Source organism: Amblyomma mixtum, chromosome 5 (genome assembly GCF_055824585.1).
Source record: "Amblyomma mixtum isolate Tamu chromosome 5, ASM5582458v1, whole genome shotgun sequence".
Taxonomy (NCBI): Eukaryota; Metazoa; Arthropoda; class Arachnida; order Ixodida; family Ixodidae; genus Amblyomma; species Amblyomma mixtum.
This window is the reverse complement of record NC_143016.1, coordinates 162,054,090-162,077,053: the sequence shown is the minus strand read 5'-3', so window position 1 is coordinate 162,077,053 and position 22,964 is coordinate 162,054,090. Positions and strand designations below refer to the sequence as shown.

Below are 22,964 nucleotides of genomic sequence, written 5' to 3'. Positions count from 1 at the left end.
TGGGTGCGCCGCACTCTTGTGAAGCTCAATTATAATTTCTGAAAATTTTCTAGTGCTAAGGCTAGAAGCTTCGTATTCATTGACAGGATGTATCGTGATGTGTATCCAGTAACACCACCCTTCTGCTGACAACTTTCCTACGCCATAATGGCGCGCATCACTGTCCACTGTCACTCAGCTCATTGAATTTACTCACGACATCGCTTCCGCTTTAAATAACCGTGATCAAATCGATGCAATATTTATAGATTGTTCCGTTAGAACATAGGCGTACACGTGAACGCATAATTATGCTGCACAAGATCGTTCACACGTCATCTGGCATTCAGGCACCCTTCACATTTGTGTCCTCAAGCGCACGTGCTACCCGACGGCACCACCCATTAAACATCGTTCCTTTCAAACCACATATAGACTGCTTTAAATGTTCTTTTTTTCCTCTAACTGTTGAAATTTGGAATTGATTGGACGGCTCAATTCGCTTATTGCCAATTGAAGAGTCCGTTGTTCAGTTGCCTGATAATTTGACCTTTTCATCTGTTTTTAATACTTCATAGATGTTGTCTATTTCTTTGCTACCCATGTTATTTGTTTTTACTAATGTAAGTACCCACTCCTGCTATGTCTCTCCTCCGAGACAGCGGTATTGCTAAATAAAATAAAAAAAATTAAAACCGTGAAAATCAAATACTTATTTTTCGTATGGCCACAACTAGGAACCGGCAAGTACTTAAAGGAGGACGCGGCTTTGAAACGTTCATAAATGGTAAAAGAAAGAGATTTTTTTATCACAGTTGTATCCGCTTGTACGCCTGTTTTTTATGATGTCCCGAGGTTCTTTTGCTGTCATCGACCAGATACTCCAAATGAATTGTATGTTTCGAGAACTACGGTGACTGCGTATTGCAGAGAAAATCTTTAACTATGGGCATTTTTCACCTTTAAGGTGCCTAGATACTCACATTGCGGAGTGCGGAGGATACTCACAACTGTTTTATCTATTTTATTTATTTATTGACCACATTTTTTTATTACCCTATTTGACCCCGTTTATTTCGTTGTACTCTTAGCACCATAGTGCACGACAAGGCCTTCTATGTTTCTCAAATTCACGAATTACAAATTTCTTTTATAAAATTTTCTTCTAACTCTAGATATCTCAAAAGAAACTGCATCGCAAAAAGTGAAAACCAAAATGCGTGCTTTGCAGTGAACAAAATTGTAAGAATGGCCTGAGATGTTTCACGCCGGGAAGAATGCTGTGAATGTTGATCCTGGCTTCAGCCGCATTTTCTTAACTCTGCAGCCTTTTTACAAGGATTAAAGGTAAAATATGAATCAGAAAATAGTTTTCTGGAGATGTAACAGTAGAAGTTTGGGAGAGTGTTGACACAATTATTTTTAATATGCTAGAAAGTTTATGCAAATACATAGTGAAATAAAATATCTTCGCTGAAATCGTCGTCTTCCAAAGGCTTCCTCTGCCGTTCGCCATCCTTACACTAAGCGGCCGAGCCGAACTATCCATCAGCAATGACTCTTCCTGCCCACTCATTTTGCACCGTGATGAGTGCATTGGACACGCTATGACTGCCCGTCCCGATCACGTCTTTTTTTACCGCCTCTACCCCCGCAGCGCGCTCGCAGTCTCAGAAAAGCTCAATGTACTCAGATGGCCTCGTTCCTTGCCCGCATCATCTCTTCCGACTGCCTTTACCTCCGCCGTGGACACCGACCTTTTTCCTGATTAGGGCGCCCAGTTCCTCGACTTGCTGCACAGATTCCGTGCTCCTTTTAACTCCCAGCATTCTTCTTTGGGACGGACCTCAACGGTGGCTCATCGCACCTACACTAGTGGCTAACTCATGTTTAGAGTGTGGAAAGGAAAATGGTACGTGTGAACTTTACCGACACGAGGAGGGAAGCATGGATTGGCAGCAGCTCTGCACACGCTACCAGCCCCCTGTACCTCCCCGCGGCAGCCACGTTCTATTTCTCCACTCCTCCGCCCTCGCCCTAATAGGTGGAGTTTCGCTCTACTGCTACCTCCCAACACGCTGCCTGTCACACGCCTGCACACAACACCGGTCAGGTGTTCTGTTACTTCGACTACGACGCGAAACGCGCGAAAGGGCGTCTCAGAGCTGCTCCCTAAAATGGGCATGGGCAGCACATGAGATGCGAAGGCAAGATAATCGATGACCCCTTAAGGTAAAAGAGCGGATTCGATGGCAGGGAAAGCGTAGCCCAAGGCGTCAGTGTCAGGTGGGCGGATGACGGACCTCCGCTGTCACAGGACCGGGTTAATTGGAGGCTTACGGGAGGGGCCTTTGACCTGCAGTACACGTAGTCAGGATGACGGCGATGATGATAACGAAAATGTTTTAGTAACCTGCGTAAGCGTCATATTCTATGCTTATAGCGACAAGGTGCTGTGTGCATGAACCACACCTGCCTCGGTCACATCCACGTAGAGAGCGCAATGATCGCAAGGGCGGCCGTCACCTATACACTCTATGTAACATACCCACTGCAGGTTCACAGTGCAATTCTCACCAGCTAAATATACCGCTGATTTCAAAGGTGCCTCCACGCCTTTCACCGGGAGGAAGTCCCTTATCTAAACAAACACCGGTGTAAAAACTCTGCACTCAGATAGTTGTAACTTGATAATCTAACGGCGTGCAGTTAAAGTAAGCTGGCCGCGTTGACGCAGCAGATGATTCAAAGAATCAAATGAACTTCTGCAGTACACTTCTTCAGAACCCTTTATTACAGGATATGTTGCTGACTCAAACAGTTTATGCATGGCCAATATAGTTACCACCACCACCATCACTTTTTGTCGAATTTCAATTCAGTCACCCCTCCCATTTTTATTACCACTGGATTCCTGGCTACGCTGTGATGTCGGAGAGTGAAATGTTGTTTGCTCTATGTCGCTTTCATGTTGTCTAAATCGTGCGGTCGATTCTCTGCAGCGATGGAAGGATCTGGGCCAGGTCGCGCCGCCGTATTTTTCCCGTCTGCGTAATGGGGATGGCATCCACGATGTAGACTCCACCACAATGATGCTTATACCAGGAATGGCGAGCTGCGAGCAGAAACGAGAAAAGACCGGGTAACAGATGAATGCCCCAAATTTTATACGCGCAAGCATGCCAGAATGACCAAAAAACGTCAGGCTCTTTAATTCCCGACTCAAGCTACATCCTGACGCACAAGCGTTGCAATCGGCATCCGCGGCCTCTGATGTCTGCGCACAACACATTATCCACTGCCTTCTCTTAGAAGTCACTAACTGCTGTCTTTCGCAAGCGCCCCTAGCGGTAGCTTTAAGTATGTCTAAATAGATTATTTGGAAGAGTAAAGGTCTGTATGTAAGTCCTACCACATCAGAGTTCAGTACCATGAATGTCTATCGTTTTGACCGCATAAACTGCATCAAGAATTTCCTCCAACGACAACACTTGATCACTAACGATTTCATGAAGCTCAATTTCACCTCGAGAATCGGCAATCAGCTTAAATCATGCAGGTCGTGCGAAGAAAAAGCGAAGAGAACACTGCTTTGTCGAAGTGTCCGCCAATCAATTATATAAGCGAAGTCATCTTAAACCTTTTTTTTTTGTTCTAGGAATTGCAGCTGGTGACGAAGGCGGAAACCAGGCGAACGCTTTCTAAACATTCTCTGATTTCCTACAGCGCAGTTCTATTCGATGGCAGGTACTGCTGGTCTGTGTCACAACTAATTTGTCATCCCATGGGAAGCGACAGCCAGAAGCGCATTTAAAGCTTCACGAACTAAACTGCATACAATAAATAAGATGATTGGACGAGCGACCGTTTTTGAAATCAAATTTGATATGGCAAAAACTATTCTTGTCATTGGCACGTACTGATGCGCCGATCAAACTCAGAATGCACATAGGCCTGACTCGGTGCAAATCACTTGGTATAAGCCGTTATGCAGTTTAAGACAACATTACTCGCATCCATGAGCATTTTTGCTCTTTAGCGGGTTTCATTACTGTGAATACATAAACTGTGAGGACGGAAACATTCCACTAGCGTCTATTAGTGCTGTATTGCATCAGCATATGATTCAGAGACACCAGCTTCACGGAAACTGATGGAAAAACTAAGCTCAAGCAGCCAAGTAACCCGTGAACTATTGTCGCTGGCAATGGCCGAGTGTCCTTGGCTCTAATATTAGTGGGAAGAGGCCAGACTACTTCGTATATGAATGTCCCGAACAAGTGTAGCAAGGACGCCTAAACCTCTTTCTAAGCCTATTGAGTCGTCACTCTACTTGAAGTGAAGTGCTGAGTCAGACGGACGCCGGAACAGGGGGGGGGGGGGGGGGGGGCAGGGGGGGGCTCCAGCTCCCCGAAGTGTTCTCATGACGGGGCTCAGCCCTCCCCCACCTTAATTCCTGCCTTGTTTACATTTTTTTGGCTGTAACCTAACTAACGACCTCGGCGTTCCCGTGACGTCCCAGTAGGAAACTACTCGTTAAGACACCCTCAGTTCTCTGAAACAGACATGGATTAGAGTGCTAGCCCTCATTTTGGTTTTCATAGAACGGCAATTTTAACAATAAAAACACTCTGGCGCAGGTACCTCTCTGAGCGCTACTTGCTCGCTGGTTTCATTCTGCGCTGAAATGCGAAGGTAGTAGAATGGCCGACGCAAGCATATCTCATGGCCTTCATGCAGAAAACCCCTTTCAATCCAAGATTCTGGCACCAACTCGTCCCTTCTTCAGGAGAGACTGAAATTTTCAGTAGCAGCAGAAGCACGGAGCTGGTCCTAAGCGATGGACCGTTAGATTGAAGTCGATGCAAAGATTCGTTGAGAATCACGCCAGAGTTCAAGAGACACTCAAGGAGCTCTTTCAGACACCGGGTCCAGTGACGGAAAGCAGCAAGGCTATTTTTAAAGGTTATGATCGGGTTTTGCAGAAATTGAAACCTTGTTAGGTATCCACGTTTCCATAGCCTTCTTTGGGACTGGGGAAGAACTAGCAAGGGCTCTCCAGAGCTCAACATATTGCCCCGCAGGTGCAAAAAAGGCAGCAGAGGCCCTCTGCGAGGCGATCTCCCAGCTGCGCTCTGAAACTGCGTTTGAGAGGCTGTGGCAGCACACGAGCACAACAGCAGCACGCCTAGGCCTGAAGGAACCTCGTATGTCAAGGCTGACAAAACCTCCTGCGAGGAATGGGACGACTCGTAGACCTGTCCAGCCTGTTGCACTTGACGTTAAGGCCGCGCAGCGCAAGGAGTATTTCGCTGCTGCCGACTGAATCGTAAGTGAAACAAATCAGCGTTTTGAGCAGCCGTGCATGGAACAGCTCGTAAAACTAGAAGACCTTTTAACCAGCGCCGCTGGAGGTCGTCAGTATACACCAGATGGACTAGAGGCGGCTTTGGGAGTGTATGCAGTTGATTTTGACTAGTGCACACTGTCGGCGCTGTTTATGATATTACCAACTCTTCTCAACGGTGCTGATTCCACCACAACTCTGGGCATTTCGGAGATCCTACGGAATCCAAATACATGCGTGAGTTGATGGATCAGGTCGCGAGGTATGTTCAGCTTCTGTTTTCCATACCAGAGTCTCTCACTTCCGGGGAACGCTCTTTAGTGCTCTGCGCATAATAAAAACGCATTTGCGCAACCGAACGATTCAAAATATTTTATCCCATCTTTTGATTTTGCATATACACAAAGAAAGAACGGCCCTCCCAAGTATAGACGACGTCATCAGGGAGTGTGTGAGTAGAACAGCGGAGCGACCGGCAACCGGACAGTTAAGGTCGAACAGCCTTCACGTACTGAACTGTTCGCTGGCCTCATTTGCGGTTGTTGAGACCGGAAAGAATGGTTTTCGTCAAATTTCTTTTAGGGGAATCCCCCAAGGTGGAGTATATTTGTAATAATAGAAGGAATTACTCATTCGAATCCACCTAAACGCAGCCATGGACTACAAATGAAAGCTGTAAAACTTCCGGAGAAACTTTGTAGTTAAAGTAATATTTGGCCTGGTCCGCGCTTTGAACTCGGAACTACCGCTTCACCGCAGCATTCGCTCTACAAAACTCAAAATGTCAAAATTTTCGCATCTTTATACTTGATATTAGTGATGAAAAACTACCCATGTTGCGGTCACCTACAATACTTTTTTGTTTCAGTTGATGTAAAGCTGGTGGTAGATATGCTTGTCTCTCATATTTCATTCTTCACCCTCTAAAGCATTATGGTTCTGAACAGCACTGTGCTTTTTACAAGATGACGAGCGTGTGATTGTGTGTACATTTTTTGCTGCCTGTCGAAAAATAAAATGCAGTTTATGCTCCTTATCGTATTCCTGCTATCTTGTTTGCGTAAAATGTCCACTTTAATGTAATCGCTCCTTTCACAGCGACAGCTGTCAAGCTCACTCTCCTGTGTTTCGCACATTCGTAGTATGTCGTCGTCGTTGACGTAACCGGTGGGTGCATTGCCATGTGAACCACTCGGAGGTTGGTTACCGTAGAAAAAGACGGGTATTACGCGAGTGGAGGAATCCGTAACCGGTGGGTGGTTGCTACGGGATCTAGCCTAGCTTCAGGGTAGCTTCAGAGTAAGGAGTAGGATGGTTACCATAAAAGAAGGCTACCACCAGACGTGGTTACTAGGTTACTACTGGAACGATCCGAAGGGTGGTTTCAGTGGAAGGACGAGGGACAGTATGGCGAGAACCGAGGCGTAAATCTGGGCCAGCTGCTGCGAAACGTGCCATCTGAAGAGAGGGTCATTGGTGGCGCCACGCGCCTACAGTTGCGGAGTGGAGATTACAAGTAGTCGAAAAGTGAGTACGTGAGGAAAACAAAAAAGCGCACTCCAGAATATTAGATATGAATTCGCTCTTGTGTAGGCTACCTCGAACTATCATAAAATATAAACAATAAACACCTTAGGAGCTGTCGGTGAATCTCGCTTTGCAGAGTGGGTCCCGTCAGGTCAATTTGTTTTCTTTCTTTTTCTAACGCGATAGAGATAAGTCACTCGCTCTGCAGAAAATCTGCCGTCGACGTTGGCGTCTGCGTTGCGAGTGAAAAATAGGTGGAGAAGGAACCTAGGTGGCCCCTAGGTCTCGCGACCTTTTGGCGTCATCACAACCTGGCCAACGTATTCTGAGCAAACGGATCACTAACCACACTGGTAGATGGGCGTAGTTCTTCCAAGGAGTGATTATGGCGTTGCTGTTGTGCTTAAATTTCTTGCAGCAGTTTTTCTACGCAAGAACGCGGAAATTTTTGTTGTGTTGTGCGTGGTGTTTTAGTATGGGGTGATAGTGGTATTTGGGTGTTGGTAAGACGGGCCTTCAGTGCATCTAGGCATTCGTTGACGGCTGTACCTGAGCTCTAAGACGTTTGTTTCCACTTGCCGAATGTGCTACATGTGCTATTCGGGATTGAGCAGGAAAGGGTACAACACGAGACCAGCTCCCCTGTAACTTCTCAGTCGGTTTCTTAGGCTTCTTTATCCGTGTTTTAGGGTCGGCGTGATGGTTGGCCGGAGCGGGTCCCTGGAGGCTGCTTTGTACTGGGACCGGGAAAGGCTCCTGAACGTGTCGTGGTCATAGCTGAATCAGCGCTTCCTGGGTGGAGGTGGCTGATCCTGGCGATTGAATCTGACTGCCCCCCATTGCAGCTTCGCTTTCCAGCTGTGGAGTCCGAGGGTTGTCGTCGTGATGGTGGGCATTGTCTCTTCTTGCATGGTTAGAGTAGTTTCTTGCACTCCCAAGACCGTGCACGATGCGCTTGCCCGCAAACGGCGTCTGAAAATGCAGTGTGGTAGCCGCCTGGGCAATGAGTGGCGAAAGTGAGTGAAAACTTGATGTCAGCAGCAGATGTCTGATGATGAGACGTGATGGCAGCAGCAGACGTCTGATGATGGCCGAGGAGTTGACACATGTAGAAGATCTGCTTTGTTGGTTTGTAAGGCTAGCAGATATCCTCCCCCCTCCCCCCGCAGCAGAGTAAGCTGCGGGGAATGGTGAGGCAACTAAACGTGACAACTGCCGTCCCAGTTTTGCCAAGAATGCTGGACTACAGAATGTCCACTACTTTTGTAGGCACGCTGAGTTGGGCCTTAATTTCGTTTCGTTTTGTAGCCGGGTCCGAACGATTGGTAACACCCGCGGGTACTCCGTCCGGAGGGACCACGTAAGCGTTAGCGTGGTAGGCTATGCCGCATAATTGCAGCTGGGTGATGCGGCGAGAGATATCTGCGGAGTCTTAGGTTGCGGTTCTCAAGACAATGATGTTCGAGCCCGGCCGCAGGCGGACGAGAAGTTCAGATTCATCCACAGTTCTTACACACGCCATGTGTGTACATGCCGAGATTTGGTGGGTTGCTGAAATTGTCCATCACGAGGCCTAGGATGGATAACTTTGAAGTCTTGCCGTGGAAGCAGCTCTACTCAGCCCTTTTTATAGGTCGCGCTGCTTACGTTGTTGGAGGATTAAGTGCCTGTCGACGACGAAGTGGTGACAATGGTGCCTGCAACAACGGGTCTCTACTTCCATTCGACTGGAGTTGTGTGCGAACCTTCAGCTTGAAGGTGCTGTTAAAGAAAGATCCTCTGAGGGCTTCGCCGGCAGAAAATCCATGGCAATGCTGTTGCGAAATGAGTCGAAGATCTAGTCCTGGTAGTCCATTCCAGACGGCTCGTGGGGCAGGCCGGTGGTACGGCCGTAGCTATCGGGCCCACAAAGCAGCTTGCAGCAGAGTCTATCGCGTAGGTAGTCGACATGACAGGTGCGTGGGAACAGTGCTCAGTCACTAAGACATGCTCGGAGAACAGCACCATGTATTGTTCCCAAGCCGAAAGCGGACAGCCTTAGATAAGGCATACTGCGCAAACAAAAACTGGAGGAAACACTTAATTCCGCTATGAGGGGAATGACGCAAGAGCTTTAATGGGTTAATGCCCATATATGCGGCGTTGATCATATATTGGGAGTCCTCGCGTCACTCCTGGCGTGGTGGTGTGGCGATTAAGCGATGCGCCTCTGCCCTGCGATGGCAGGTGGTGCTATCGGTGGTGCTGCTGAGACTCTGGCTGCTCTTCCCGAACAACCTCTCGCGAGCAGTCATTAATTAAACTGCCACCTGCCACGGTGAGCAGTTTCTTCTGTATCCTGTCAGCAGGTTGTGATGACGTTAAAAGATCACGCGCATTAGGTGGACCACCTGCCTCCTAGAAGTATGTGTGCACCCTACCCGGGCCCATTTTTCGCCCACAACGTCGACGAGGATCACGGCGACGTCCGATTTCCTGCAGGAAGCGAGACTGCGTTTCCGAATTAAACAGCTCAACTGCGCCCGGGAAGCAAGATACCCACACTTGTGCTTTCGAAGCGACGGTGGTATAGCTTGTTAATTTCGCACCTTTTGTGCTTGTTATCCTAACCTGTGGCAATTCTCTGAGGCTGGACGTGTGCTGCCTAGCTAGAAGCATGGGCTTGGCGCTGATCTGATCACTAATGCTCTATTTCGAGGATCATTGAAAGCTGCACAAGCCATGCTGGCTGACATGTAGACAACACGGACTGGGAAGCTACCACGGATTCGTGATGCAACTATCAGCGGCAACGACTTCTTGGTGTCGTCTTCTCTGTGAACTCGCTGTTGAGATTGCTCAACCAGCAATGCGCGCGAGATTCTGCGGGATCCCTGAACTGAAAATGCTGTCTTCCACTCCCCGCCGCGGCGCCGACGCCTGGCCGCGGAGACAAGAACAACATCGTCTTCCCTTTGTTGTGCGATTGAAGGGCTCCATCCCCACGTCCTCTGCAATTCATATCGGCGGCTCGCTCAAGACACCGCTGGACAGTGCTAGCCGCTTGGGACCAAGCAAAACAAAAGCCGCATCTTTCTTGAACTGGGAACGGTGGCGGCACGGGTAGGTAACCGTCCCTTCAGTGGCGGTGACATTCTTAGAGACGGTGCTTCAACTTGACCTGAGTCAGGGCCCGTTCCAGCGGGTACTGCTTGATCTAGTGGAGAATCTCCGTCACCGCCAAAAGTGTTACGTAACTGATGCATCATCGATATGGCTACCGGAGGAAAAGTGAAAGGGAACCGGCCGTGCCTCCTGTGGTGGGCGGCTCTTAAAAACTTCACGAGTGAACACCTTATTGGGGACTAGTGAAGTAGTTATACATACCCAACTAGTGAAAAGGGGACAGAGGAGCTAATAAATAAGCGGGCCGGATCGCCGGTTCTCGTTTGTTCTGTGAAACTGCCGCAAACATGCAGTTTCCAACAGCCGCGTTCCTGATTCGAACTTTCGACGTAATAAGAAAATTCAAAGTGCGCTAAACAACAGGACCAGAAAGGGGAGGAGACAAACATGGCGCTAAATTTGTCCACTGTGTTTGTCTCCGCCTCTTTCTGATCCTGTTGTCTAGCGCCGTTTCAATTTTCTTGTCTCTATGGAACACCAACTCGTCCAGTCTGCCGTTCTTCTCTCGGCATAACATGGGCACAACATCACGTTTAGTCCTCAGTGGCGGCCTGTCTGGAGCAGCTCTCTTAGCACTCTACACTTTGTCAAAGGTCTAACCAGAGCTGAGATGGAGCGGTGAGAGTGACTGCCAAGTAGAAAAACGCAACAGAAATTTTTCAGTGCCACAACGATTTACTTTAGCTTTTTGTCAGGGAACCTCTACTGACAACAAAAAAATGTGGCTAGTAACAAAATTTTTTGTAGTTAGTGAAGAAAAGCACTACAAAGTACACAAGAGCACTGAAGAAAAATTGCAGTACTCCATAAAAATACTACAAAACAGAAAAAAATCTGTCATTAGGAAAAAACAACCAAACACTTCGCCGAATGTTTGACACGGTTCAGATGTTTGTTTTTTGTTCTACTGGGTGCGTATTCATATAGGACTTGGTGGCCAATAACTGTACCAGGGTAGCAAAATCCTCCTCTGGTGAGGGAATGCGACAGCAAGCTCTAGTCACCGTTATCAGGCCGCGTCCTTGGCCTCGCTAACAATTTTACTGACACATTGGTTTTGTTTACTCAGTGGAGAATTGCGTGGCACCGGGATCCACCTAGCGGTACTCCTCCTCGCGGGGCGCATGCTCTCCCTCTACGGCTCAACTGCAAACCTTGACAGCCTTATTATTAACTTCCGTGCTTCCCTCTTTCTGTTTCTTTTTCTGCGCTTGCTCTTCACTGCGGGAAATTCACTGACATCCGGATGTCCGCTTTAGACGGCGCGCCGAGGAGGGAACAACTCACCAGCGACGAGCTCCTTGAGTTCTTCAGCCAACTGCTCACCACGATTTTTGTGGCCCGGACGGAGCGCCACAACAGCGGTGGGCAGCTCGCCCGCTTCTTCACTCGCCACGCCAAATACAGCCGCCTCGGCCACGTGTGGGTGCTCTAGGAGGCAGTCCTCAAGCTGGCAGGAGCTCACTTTCCAGCTGAAGCAAACCACCATGCACTTGATCCGGTCGATCATGTACAGCCGTCCGTCCTTGTCGTACATTCCGACGTCTCCTACGCATTGCACACATTTTCACAACGAAAAACTTTATCCAGGCGTATCAACTAGAAGCTCTCATTGCGAAACGTGGTTAATCGAACGAAAGGGTCGTTTTTTTCCAAACTCTTCATTGTTTGTATACCATTCATTCAAAGCAGAAGACAATCTGTACAGTCTGAGCACATAACGCGGCCTGTATCTTTCCAGCCTGCCGTGATTTGGGTTCAAGTGGAGCTTGAACAATTTTGCCTTTACTGCTTTATGAAACGACATTACATTTAATATAAATAAATGGCAGATGACTAGTATAGCCGGTAATGCGAAATTAGAGTGCACCTCTTCACACCTGGCAGGGGGCGTGGATGACCGGGTATACCGACGCCGACGACTACCACGTGGAAGTCAAGAATGGGCGCCTAAGAGTTAAGCTCTAAAAGTAAATATGTATTGTAATAACTGTACAGATTCCCAAATATAGGCGTCTTCGTAAAAATAGATGTTTTCGTAAAATACGTCGCTTTGTTCTAGACCTTTTTTCTCCAATTTTTGCTAATTTCTGGCGATACACTCTTCTTAATTGCTTTAATAACAGGTTATATTCGTTAATTTACGCTGCGCCGAGATTACTGGCAATGGTTAGAATACTCTACTATCAGCAGTTGTAGGCCCCAGGTATGCGGCGCGGCGCTAAAATTCGTTGTTTAGATTACGCTTACCTGTATGGAACCAGCCTTGAGAGTCCAAAACAACGTCGGTTTCAGCAGGCATGTTGTAGTAGCCCTTCATCAGTGCAGGTGAATGCACTAAGACCTCGCCCTCCTTCATGGGCCCCAAAGCTGTACCGGACTCCACGTCAATTACCTGGGAACGTTTCATGCCACGCAAATGAACAGCCATCCTTTTGTTCTACATGCCCCGGAAACACGCCGCACCCCCCTCCCGCGAGATCGGCCAAGATTCGCAATGCATATGAAAACAAGCCGCATACACTTTTGTCAATAACAAACAAAAGGTAGCTGCAAAGAAACACGCCTAATGGGCTGAATAGACCTAAAACGTCCGGTGCCGCAAATTATCATCAAATCGTCATACGTCGTGTACTGATTCCTGCACTAAACTTGCATACAAATTCTGGTAACCGCGTACTGCCAGTAGTCGGTGCTTTTCGAAAAATATATTTAGGGCAACTGGGAGGAAGATGAGAAACGGAAAGCGAGCTTGAATATACTTCAGACAGCAAATATCCCGCTCCTTTTATCTGTCCCACACTCTATTTCAGTAATTAAAAGTTTTCACCACCACCACCTCCTTTTATCTGACTGTGTGGCAAATGCTGAGTAAAGAATAGGAAGGAATTTGTTGAAGAAAAAGTGGTTTACGCTCGTCGGGCCCTCTACGATCACGTCAGGCAGAGCTAGGTGGTTGAACCGTTTAATTTCGGCGAATAACTTGCTTATTCTTGGTTTGTAGCGATTTCACTACAATGGTCATTTCTGCCACTTTCAAATACCGCGGAAAGAAATGTATTGAAATTAATTTTGGTGAAGCATTGCGCCGCTTTTACTGACACAAAATTTGTATAAAAAGTTGTTTAGACCCTCGTAAGCTAAAGTATGCGCATTTTTTTATTGCGTGACAAGTGCTGCATGAATCAGAAACTCTACCAAGAGGATTTCATTATGCTTAGCAATGGTCACTGTCTTGCCCGGCTGGAAAAAAAGTTTGACAAGGCAACGTATAAGTGACGCTCACGCCATCCACCGCGTACACATTCACCTTATTTTTCATCCGAACAATTACCATGAGACGTACTTGGGCTCACTGCAAACTACAGAAAGTCATGCAAGCTATTTTCATGAAGAAACTGGAGCACAATTGCCCACACAAAGACAGATCCTTTTGTTGAAACTTTCGTCAGTCGACGAAGGCTTCTTCCCGATCAGGCCAGTGCCCGAAAGACGGTCCTCTTCTTCGCTGCCTTCTACTGTGAAAGGCTGCATAAGTCCTAGTAAAAATTATGTCTCAGAAAGCACTTGTTGCATCTCAGAACAAAATCAGTTGTTGATGACCGATAGCAGCAACGATTATGGGCAAGCGAGACACAAAGGCGAACTCCATTATAAGTTTGTGCTCAATAATAATGTAGAACATGAGAAGTGGATGCGAACCAAGTCTCGAAAATGTGACCTTGACAAGTAACAAGTGGCAAGAATGTCCACTTCAATGACCACACACCAATATTCCTGTTCCAATGAATGTCATACGCTGTTCTCTAAGAAAGGAAAACTTCGGTGTGACACGAAGATTCCTTATTCAGTGCCATTATCGCCGCTGGAACACGGTGCAGTTGCCTACGCGAATAATTTATCGATGTACAGAGACAAAACCAAAAACTTCACGAGTCGCCTTAAAGAAAACCAGGAAGACGTGCGAAACGAGAAAGTAATGAAAACGCAAGGAACACCACGAAAACGAAAGTAGCCACCAGAATAACTCGGACGAAGCCAAGATACTACGACGAAAATCAATGTTGCCCCACCTTTAACCTTCGATTAACTTGCCATCCAGACAACACCTAACACACCACACAGAAACGGTGGAACTTGGCATCCGTCTATACGAAGTCGCTAAAAATCGCTTATTGCTACAAAACCAGAGTGCACTCGGACAGTTGCTCCAACGTGAACAAGGGAGCCCTAGAGCTCCCAAGACATCATTTGTTTTTTGACTTTGGTCAGCGATTTGAGAGCTTCGCTAGGCCTGATTCATAAGTGTACGATACGCCGTCAAACCATCCTCTAGGCTATAACCAATATTAGCAGGCAAGGGAAGGGAAAAGGGGAGCCCATTATGACGTACATCATGGAAGCCACCAGCTACCGAAGAAAAGCAGCCAAGGCCTGTTTGTTTTCTTTCCTTTAACTTGTTGTGTTGTTGAATGGGACATTTATAGGGTTAATATTTAAAGATAATTGATTACAGGGTTCAGCCTAAGCCAAGGAATACGATGCGAGCTATGGAAAAAACTATGTTCGGTGCAACGTTAGGAGATAGGAAGCCGGCGGAATGCGTGAGTGAACAAACGCGGGTTAATGACATCCTAGTCGAAATCAAGAGGAAGAAATCAGCTTAGGGCAGAACATGTAATGCGAAGGGAAGATAACCGCTGGTCCTTAAAGATAACCGAGTGGATTCCAAGAGAAGGCAAACGTAGCAGGGAGCACCCGAGAGTTAGGTGCGCGGAGGAGATTAGGAGGTTTGGGCGTATACTGTGGCCACATCTGGAGAAGAGTGGGGTAATTTAAGAGATCTGGAAGTGGCCTTTGCCCTGCAGTGAACATAATCAGGCTGGTAATGACGACTAGAAAACAAAAACAAAATAGCCGCTATGCCTCCGATGTAATCCGAACTCATAACTGCCCAATTTAACGTCCTGTGCTCTACCAGCTCATCTACAGGAACGGCTCTCTAACCTTCTGATTAAGCAGCCGACTAGATTGCCGTCGCAGTAGCTCAGTTGGTATAGTACCAGACGGGAAATTCGGAGGCAGTGGGTTCTGATCGCACCAGCGTTCTGTGGTGGTTTTGTCGTCTGCTTTATAATCAATTCTTTTTAAATACTTGACCCATTATTATCCCATTTATGGTCACCACAAATTAAACAACAAAAGATCCGCTGTGCTCCTTGGTTTCGGTGCCTGTTGGCTTCCGTCATCAATAACCAATTTTTTACCCGAGACACGACCAAAGAGCTGAGCTTTGTAACTGCCGTGATTACTCGCGGTGCGTTCTATGAAGATGCGAAATTTTTACCGGTGTTTTGAGAGCCTTGATCTCGAAAGATCTCTTAATCGAAGTCTAACAGTGCGACTGAGAGCAATAGCCATGCTGTCCTCGTCGCACGTCGGCTCATCTTGCTGCTATTACCACCGCGGCGTTATTTGCTGTTCGTAATTAAAAGTTCGCCCATTCAACAGTCTCTTTTGGAAGGCTTCTGCCGTCCTCCTGCTTCCCTGTTCCCGTTACCATGTATGACATCTGGTGGACGTGCTGAGTGTACAATTCTCAGGGTTTCGACGCCCCTCAAGCTAAGAGCAAACCACTATCATCATCATGAGCCTGACTACGCCCACTACAGCGCAAAGGCTCTACCATGTTTCTCCAATTAACCCTGTTTTTTTCCAGCTGCAGCCACCGTATTCCCGCGAACTTCTTAATCTCATCCGCCCACCTAACTTTCTGACACCCGCTGCTACGCTTGCCTTCTCTTCGAATCTACTGTTTTACCCTTAAGGACCAGCGGTTATTTTGCCTTCGCAGTACATACCCTGTCTAACCCCATTTCTTCTTTATTGCGACTAGGATGTCAATACTATGCGTTTGTTCCCTCACCCACGCTGCCGTTTGCGGTCTGTTAACGTCCCACCTAATATTTTTCTTTCCATAGCTCGCTACTAGCGTAACGCAGATTCCAAGACTGACTTACGCCGCCGCGTCGCCCAAATGGAGGCATGCAGTCAGCCGTCGGCTAGACCTTTATTTAACGCCCAAAACACAATAGTCACGCGAACGCCTCACTTATGACGTACCCACAAGGTTTCATAATGTGACACCTGGACTACAAACAACCACCCCTCTGCTCTGGCACACCGGTAACTTCCCTCGAACCTGCTGGTTGAGTCTCCGTAGTTTCTGTTCTGGAGAGCCTCGGCCAAGCCCAGGACAGCAACTCCGAGAGATCAACTGCTTCACACGCTGAGTGAGAGCAGTATATGTCAAACCGCAGAGCTCGCCATAGATATCTAACTCACGCCTCGTGTCAATGTGCCGCAGCTACGCAGCGGCTGCGGCCCGTCGACGCGATGCTATAACCTTGCCTCGTGTCTATGGGGAGCAGCTACGCAGCGGCTGCAATGTTATGGCGTCGCGTCGACACGAGGCAATGTTATGGCCTCGCGTCGACGGGCCGCAGCTACGCAGCGCCTGCAAGATTATGGGGTGATGTTCTCTGGCGAAACGACGAATAGGCCTCAAGAAGGACGACGCCATGCACAAGAACGAGCAAAGAAGCGACGACGCTGCTCAATATATCCAGAGTCCTTAAGGATTCTTCGGGTAGCACTTGTCCATGTCTTCCATCCATTTCTGAGTTTTTCTCACTCTAAGTGTTTCTTTTGTTGTTTTTTAAACTCTGTAAGTAGTTGTCAACGTAAAGGCGGGGAACATAAGTCTGAGTACCCTTTTGTCTCTTCTGGCCACAATAGAGAGAGAGGGCGAGAAGAAAAGCTGAGGAGGGTAACCAGGAAAAAGCATTGGCCAGTTACTCTGCACCCGGGAAGGCAAAGGAGAATTGAGCTAATAACAACCATTGATAATCATGAAAGGAGACTCGCAGTGATGGTTTAGCCACCGATAGACACCTGAACCCTAACATGATGGAAGGTATGTGTGATGTGCGCACGAAACTGTCGAGGGATTTTTGGAACGCGGCGTGTCGGCAGTGGTGCGACGGACAGCGGAGCGCCGTGCGTGCCAGCCCCGTTTGCGCTCGCTCTCATCTCCACCTCTGCGACTCTGCGAAAATTCTCTGCGACTCAAAATCCGCCCTGTCCAATTTCGCTAAAGGCTAGATATCCCGCACCGCGGCTCGGCTTCTACGCTTCTGGCACTCCACCCGCCCTGTAACCCTTACCTGGACCCCCGCACACGCAGGCCTCCCGGGTAACGAGGAGGTCCACTTCCTCGCCCGAGGTCTCACTTTCCGGGCTGGAGCTGGACCCCCTCCGTCATCCCGGGAGCGTCTGCTTACCTTCAGAGATATCCTTACACACTACCGAGATACCCGGCACGTTTACGCACCACCGGCTCCCTCTCTAACCCTAACCCAGGCATCCCACTGGCGCCGACTCCAGACCCGTACTGCTCCTTACCTTATTCTTCGTCATGCCCGCTACCCCGATCAGTTATTTTCCTCCTGTAAGCTCTGCGGGAAACCGGGAGACTTTATTCATATCCTTCTCACTTGCCCCACCTTCCGACACCCTCCATTTCCAACCACGGCGGAGTCATTCTGGGAGACTCTCCTGGCCAGCTCCGCTGCTGCTGACCAGCGCCGGATAATTACTGACGCCTTGAAGCGGATAGCCCTACAAGGACTGTCTTTTGCCCGTTAAGGGCAACCCCTTAAGGGTGGCCTCGTGCCACGTAAGGGGAGGCAGGGTTTGCGCCCTCTGCATTGATTGGCGATAAATGTTTCCACCACCACCACCAGCCCCGCGGTGCGCCTGTGCGCGTGCCTATGGTGTGCACTAGGCAGGCAAGAGCAGCGGAAGGCTGACGTGTCAGCAAACCGAGGTGTAGAGGAAGACACCGCACTACAAGTCTGGTCATTCAAGCGTGGAGGTGGTAGCCTTCAAACTTCGGGCCTCTGCTGCCGTGGACTTCCCTTGAATCAACGACGCAGGCCTACTGCGTCTCTTTCGAGGTTTTGAAAGGGCAGCAGATGGATTGAAGATCCTTGTTGCCAAGGCTTCCTTGGATAGGCTGCACAAGCCTACGGTGTTTTGGAACGCCGTCGACAGGAACTGGTTACGGTTTTCCTGTTGCAGCTTCCCAGTTCTTGGGGGCGGCTGACAGGATTTCGTCAGCGTCTCCCGTGTGCATCTCCGTTCCTCACCTCCTGGCTCTCTACCACCGCTTCCTGGACGCAACGCCAGCGACGCATCGCAAGTCGCCAACCCGCGTCCTTGCTGCCTGCAAGGCATTCCCGCTCCACTTTGTATCCGGTGAACTCTCTGCTTTTTACCCGTAGTGTTGTACGCGTATGTAGTGTGTGTTTTACTTGCTGTTTTCGTTTCTTTTATTGGCTCCTTTCCTTTAAAGTATAAACACGGCTTCGTTTTGTTTTGTTTGATTCGTTTGTTTTCTTCTTCTAACCTGCACGCGAAAGTGTTCCCCTTCAGCAGTTGAGGACGCGTCACCCCAATTTGCGACAATTTCGACTTCGTCCTGTCGCGCGGACGACAAATTGTCGCGAACCATAGTGACGCGTCCCCAACTGCTGAAGGGGAACGCTTCTGCGTGTAGGTTAGAAGAAGAAAACAAATGAATCAAACAAAACAAAACGAAGCCGTGTTTAGGCTTGCGACCTCACCCCCGGGGAGAAAGATCCTGAGCAACCTAGGATGACATGATAAAATTCCGGAAAGAAACGCGCAGGCAAAATTACAGACCAAAGTTAGAAAATTACTCACTATTAAACCACTTCCAAAAAACATGCACCCTGCTTTTCACGAAGGCAGGAGGAGAGCCAGAGCAAAGGCCCTGGAAGCCAAGCTCGAAGGCTCGGAACACACAACCTATGTAGACGCGGCGGAATACGAAGGAGGCGACTCCTTTGTGGTCGTGGCCGTGAACGACTCGGGTGAAACATTAACGGCCGGTTCGGTCAAAACAAAAAACTCAGGGACAGCGGAGGAGGCGGCTATCGCCATGGCAATGGCCAGCACCAAAGCAGTCACCATAATTAGCGACTCCAAGGTGGCTATCAACAATTTTGCGCGGGGTATGATCTCCCAGGAGGCAGAACGAATATTAAGACATAAAGACTGGGACCAAAGAGAGGTGGAACTAATATGGGCGCCGGCACACTCGGGGAACAGGGGAGAGAGAGAGAAAGGAATTTTAATGAGGGAAAGGTGGAGAGGTCGGCCGGTGGTAACATGGCTCTGGCCTGCTACTCCACACAAGGGAAAGGGAAGAGGAGGAAAAGGAAAGTGCGAATGAAGGCTGATGATGGCATAATACAATGAGTTTCTCGCGTGATGTCTGCACACACACACACCACACACACCACACTGGCTGGCACTCGCATCGCGGTGGGGAACAGGGGAAACGAGTTGGCTCACAGTATAGCTCGAGGTTGTGTCAGCCGAGCAGTGAGCCGGGTCGAATCCCCAAATTTCACGAGAGATGCATTCATATCATTTCACGAATACACCAATCAGTTTAAACTGGAAAGGAGGATCTATCCGCCACCAGACAAAAAGCTCGACAAAAGCCAGGAGGTAACGTGGCGTCGGCTCCAGACGCCAGCCTTCTTTAGCCCGTCGAGACTAGCACACATGTATCCAACACAATACAACGCTACTTGCAAACAATGCGGCGAGATAGCCGGATATGACCACATTTTATGGAGCTGCAAAAAGGCGCCGCCACCGGCGGACCTACTACCAGTCCCTTCTCTAGAGCGGTGGGAGGCTATACTGGCCCGCTCAGACCCGTTGACGCAAGTCCGGGCCACTGATTGGGCTCACAAGGTCGTCAAGAGCCATGGGCTCGAAGCCACCTAGTATAATGCCCACTAGGGCTCAGTGCTGACAATAAACGTTTTCCAATCCAAATATACTTTAAAGGAAAGGAGCCAATAAAAGAAACGAAAACAACAAGTAAAACACACACTAGACACGCGTACAACACTACGGATAAAAATGAGAGAGTTCACCGGATACAAAGTGTCCCAGGTGGAGCGGAAATGCCGTGCAGGCAGCAAGGACGCGGGTTGGCGACTTGCGATGCGTCGCTGGCGTTGCGTCCAGGGAAGCGGTGGTAGAGAGCCAGGAGGTGAGTGAGTGAAAATTTTATTGGATCTTTCAAGGGTTTCGCGGTTGTGAAGTCTCCGCCGTCTTCTCTGGCGCTGGCGACTTGAGGCTACTCGTCAGCAAGGGTGGGCCCCTATTCCAAGGCTCCACTGAGTCGTGCTGCATCATTCGCGTGCTGCACTAAGGCCCTTTGGGTCGCGAGCTCAACGCTGGTGAGCCGACTCTCCCATTGCTCCGCACTCGGTTGTTCGTGTTGGTGGAATGCTTTGTTGCGTTCGCACTCCCACGCGATATAAAGTGTAGGTGTGGCATCGCACCAAGGGCAGGTGGCTCTGTATTGTGTCGGGAACATCTTATTAAGTATGTGTACGTTAGGAAAGGAGTTGGTCTGTAATCTGCGCCAGCCGGTCGCTTCCTCCTTTGTTAGGGCTTAGTGTGGTGGTGGATATCTAATTCTAGCTCCCCTATGCAAGTGCAAGGTCTCTGCGTATCCCCCCTCGCAAGCCTGTAGGCGGAGCTCCGGAGCATTTGACTGCCCTGCTCGGAATGCGTTACCTCGAGCTAGGCTGTCTGCCCTTTCGTTCCCCCCTATGCCCGCGTGGCCCGGGATCCAGATTAGGTTATGCCTTGGTTTCTCCTCGGCGGAGGTAACCCCGCTGAGTATTTTAAGGGCTGTTCTGCTGATCCTGCCCCTCGTGTAGTTCCTGCACGTCTCCTTCGAGTCCGTCATTATGTTGAGAGATCGGCCCGTTCTGTATCCTTCTGCTGCCGCCAGCGCAACGGCAATCTCTTCGGCCTCCGCTGGGCCGGCGACCTTTGCCGTGGCACACGTGATCATGTTTCCTTCCTTGTTTACCACTACCGTCGCGGCTACGCGTTCTCTCTCGCGCGGATATACGGCAGCGTCCGTGTATACGGTGTCGTCTAACTGGGCTAGCGTTCTCTCCACGTACTCGACCCTCGCTTTTCGTCTGTTTTCGTGAAGATTGGGGTCCATGTTTTTCGGCAATGGTCCCACGTTAATGGTTTTCCTAAGGTGGTCCGGTACGTCCGCGTATCTGTCTACCAGTCCGCTCGTGTCCCGACCCAACCTTCTTAAGAGCGCTCGTCCCGTGGGGGTGCCTCTGAGTCTCGTGGTTTGCGTTCCCACCAGGGCTTCGGCGAGTTCGCTGAAGGTGTTGCTGATGCCTAGCTGGAGCAACTTTTCGTTCGACGTGTGCTTGGGTAGGTGCAGAGCAGTCCTGTACGCCTTCCTGAGAATGATGTCGGCTTGCTCTCTTTCCGCCTTGGTCGTCGCGTGGTACGGCAGAAAGTACGTGACTCGGCTGACAATTAGGCTGTTAACTAGCTTGAGAGTGTCTTCTTCTCTCATTCCATATCTCTTTTGGGAGACTCTGTTGATCATACGGCCCACCTGCTCTGCCGCCTTACTCAGCAGGCTGATGGTGTGGCTGCATTTCCGCCTTCCTTGCAACCACATGCCCAGGATCCTTATCATGTTCTTTTCCGGAATGTTCTGTCCCTCGAGAACGACCTCCAGTGTCGCTTGGGTGGGATGCCTGCCGACCCTGAGAAGTTCCGACTTCTCCGACGAGCATCTTAGGCCCCTCTTTCTGGTGTAAGTTTCTACGCAAGTTGCCGCTTCCTGTAGTTTTTCTTGCTTCTCCCCGAGTGATCCTTGGGTGACCCATATCGTGATGTCGTCTGCGTACATCGCGTGTTGGATGCCCTGGATCTCCTTGAGCCGTCTTGCGAGTCCAATCATTGCCACGTTGAAGAGGACGAGCGATATGACGGATCCTTGGGGTATGCCCCAGGAGGTGAGGAACGGAGATGCACACGGGAGACGCTGACGAACTCCTGTCAGCCGCCCCCAAGAACTGGGCAGCTGCAGCAGGAAAACCGTAGCCGGGTCCTGTCGACGGCGTTCCAAAACACCGTAGGTTTGTGCAGCCTATCCAAGGAAGCCTTGGCAACAAGGATCCTCAATCCATCTGCTGCCCCTTCAAAACCTCGAAAGAGACGCAGTAGGCCTACGTCGTTGATTCAAGGGAAGTCCACGGCAGCACAGACCCGAAGTCTGACGGCTGCCACCTCCATACTTGAACGGGGCTCAATGGTCTTGCGTCGATGATTCAAGGGAAGTCATCGGCAGCACGGACCCAACGTCGGACAGCTGCCACTTACAAGCTTGAATGGCCAGACTTGTGCTGCGGTGTCTTCCTTTACACCTCGGTTAGCAGACCTGTCAGCTTTCCGCTCCTCGTGCCTGCCTCGTGCACACCATTCGCACGCGCACACGCGCAACGCGGGGCTGGCACGCACGGCGCTCCGCTGTCCGACACACCACTGCCGACACGCCGCGTTCCAAAAATCCCTTGACAGTGTGATGTGCACATCACACTATGATGGAGGGACGAAAAGATGGAACAGAGAAAAGGGCGCCGTAGTGGAGGGCTTGAAATTTCATTGTACTACTTGGAGTTTCTGTAATACTACGTAGAATTGGTGTCTTACGAATTCACTTACACCGAAACGAGGACTGAATTTGATCCGGCGTCATCGTGCGCAGCAGCGCAGTGCGCTAGCCGCTTAGCCAACGCCGTGAGTAGATATGAGTTTTAAATAGGAGCGCGAAGTAAGCAGGTAAGGAATTTGGACGTGATAAAACCGTAGCCTATCTTTTAGGCACGATGCCCTAAAGAGACGGAAAACTGCTTGGCCTCCTTTCGGAGCCGCCAATCACTCCGGCCAAAAACAAGCTGATCTCCTCAGTGGCAGATAATGACCAGTAGTCGGCATATGGCTTCTG

At 49.3% G+C, this 22,964-nt stretch overlaps 2 protein-coding genes across 2 annotated transcripts in view; both read right to left on the bottom strand.

Moving 5' to 3' along the window:
* Positions 1–2,750: 2,750 nt before the first annotated feature.
* LOC149344340 (uncharacterized) overlaps positions 2,751–22,964 on the bottom strand; it is a 64,673-nt gene continuing 44,459 nt past the window's right edge. The window contains exons 8-10 of the mRNA XM_089542604.1: positions 12,269–12,413; positions 11,306–11,566; positions 2,751–3,094 (exon numbers count right to left, since the gene is read on the bottom strand). Coding sequence (XP_089398730.1) covers positions 2,955–3,094; positions 11,306–11,566; positions 12,269–12,413 — 546 coding nt within the window. The 3' untranslated portion in view covers positions 2,751–2,954. The remainder of the gene's footprint in view (positions 3,095–11,305; positions 11,567–12,268; positions 12,414–22,964) is intronic.
* LOC149344341 (uncharacterized) lies at positions 20,583–21,600 on the bottom strand. Its single transcript, XM_089542801.1, has one exon. The coding sequence runs from the start codon at positions 21,555–21,557 to the stop codon at positions 20,583–20,585; it is 975 nt and encodes a 324-aa protein (XP_089398927.1). The 5' UTR covers positions 21,558–21,600.

Bases quoted from the DNA above. Each gene is read 5' to 3' on its own strand.
- LOC149344341 (XM_089542801.1), bottom strand. From the start codon at position 21,557: ATGATCAACAGAGTCTCCCAAAAGAGATATGGAATGAGAGAAGAAGAC.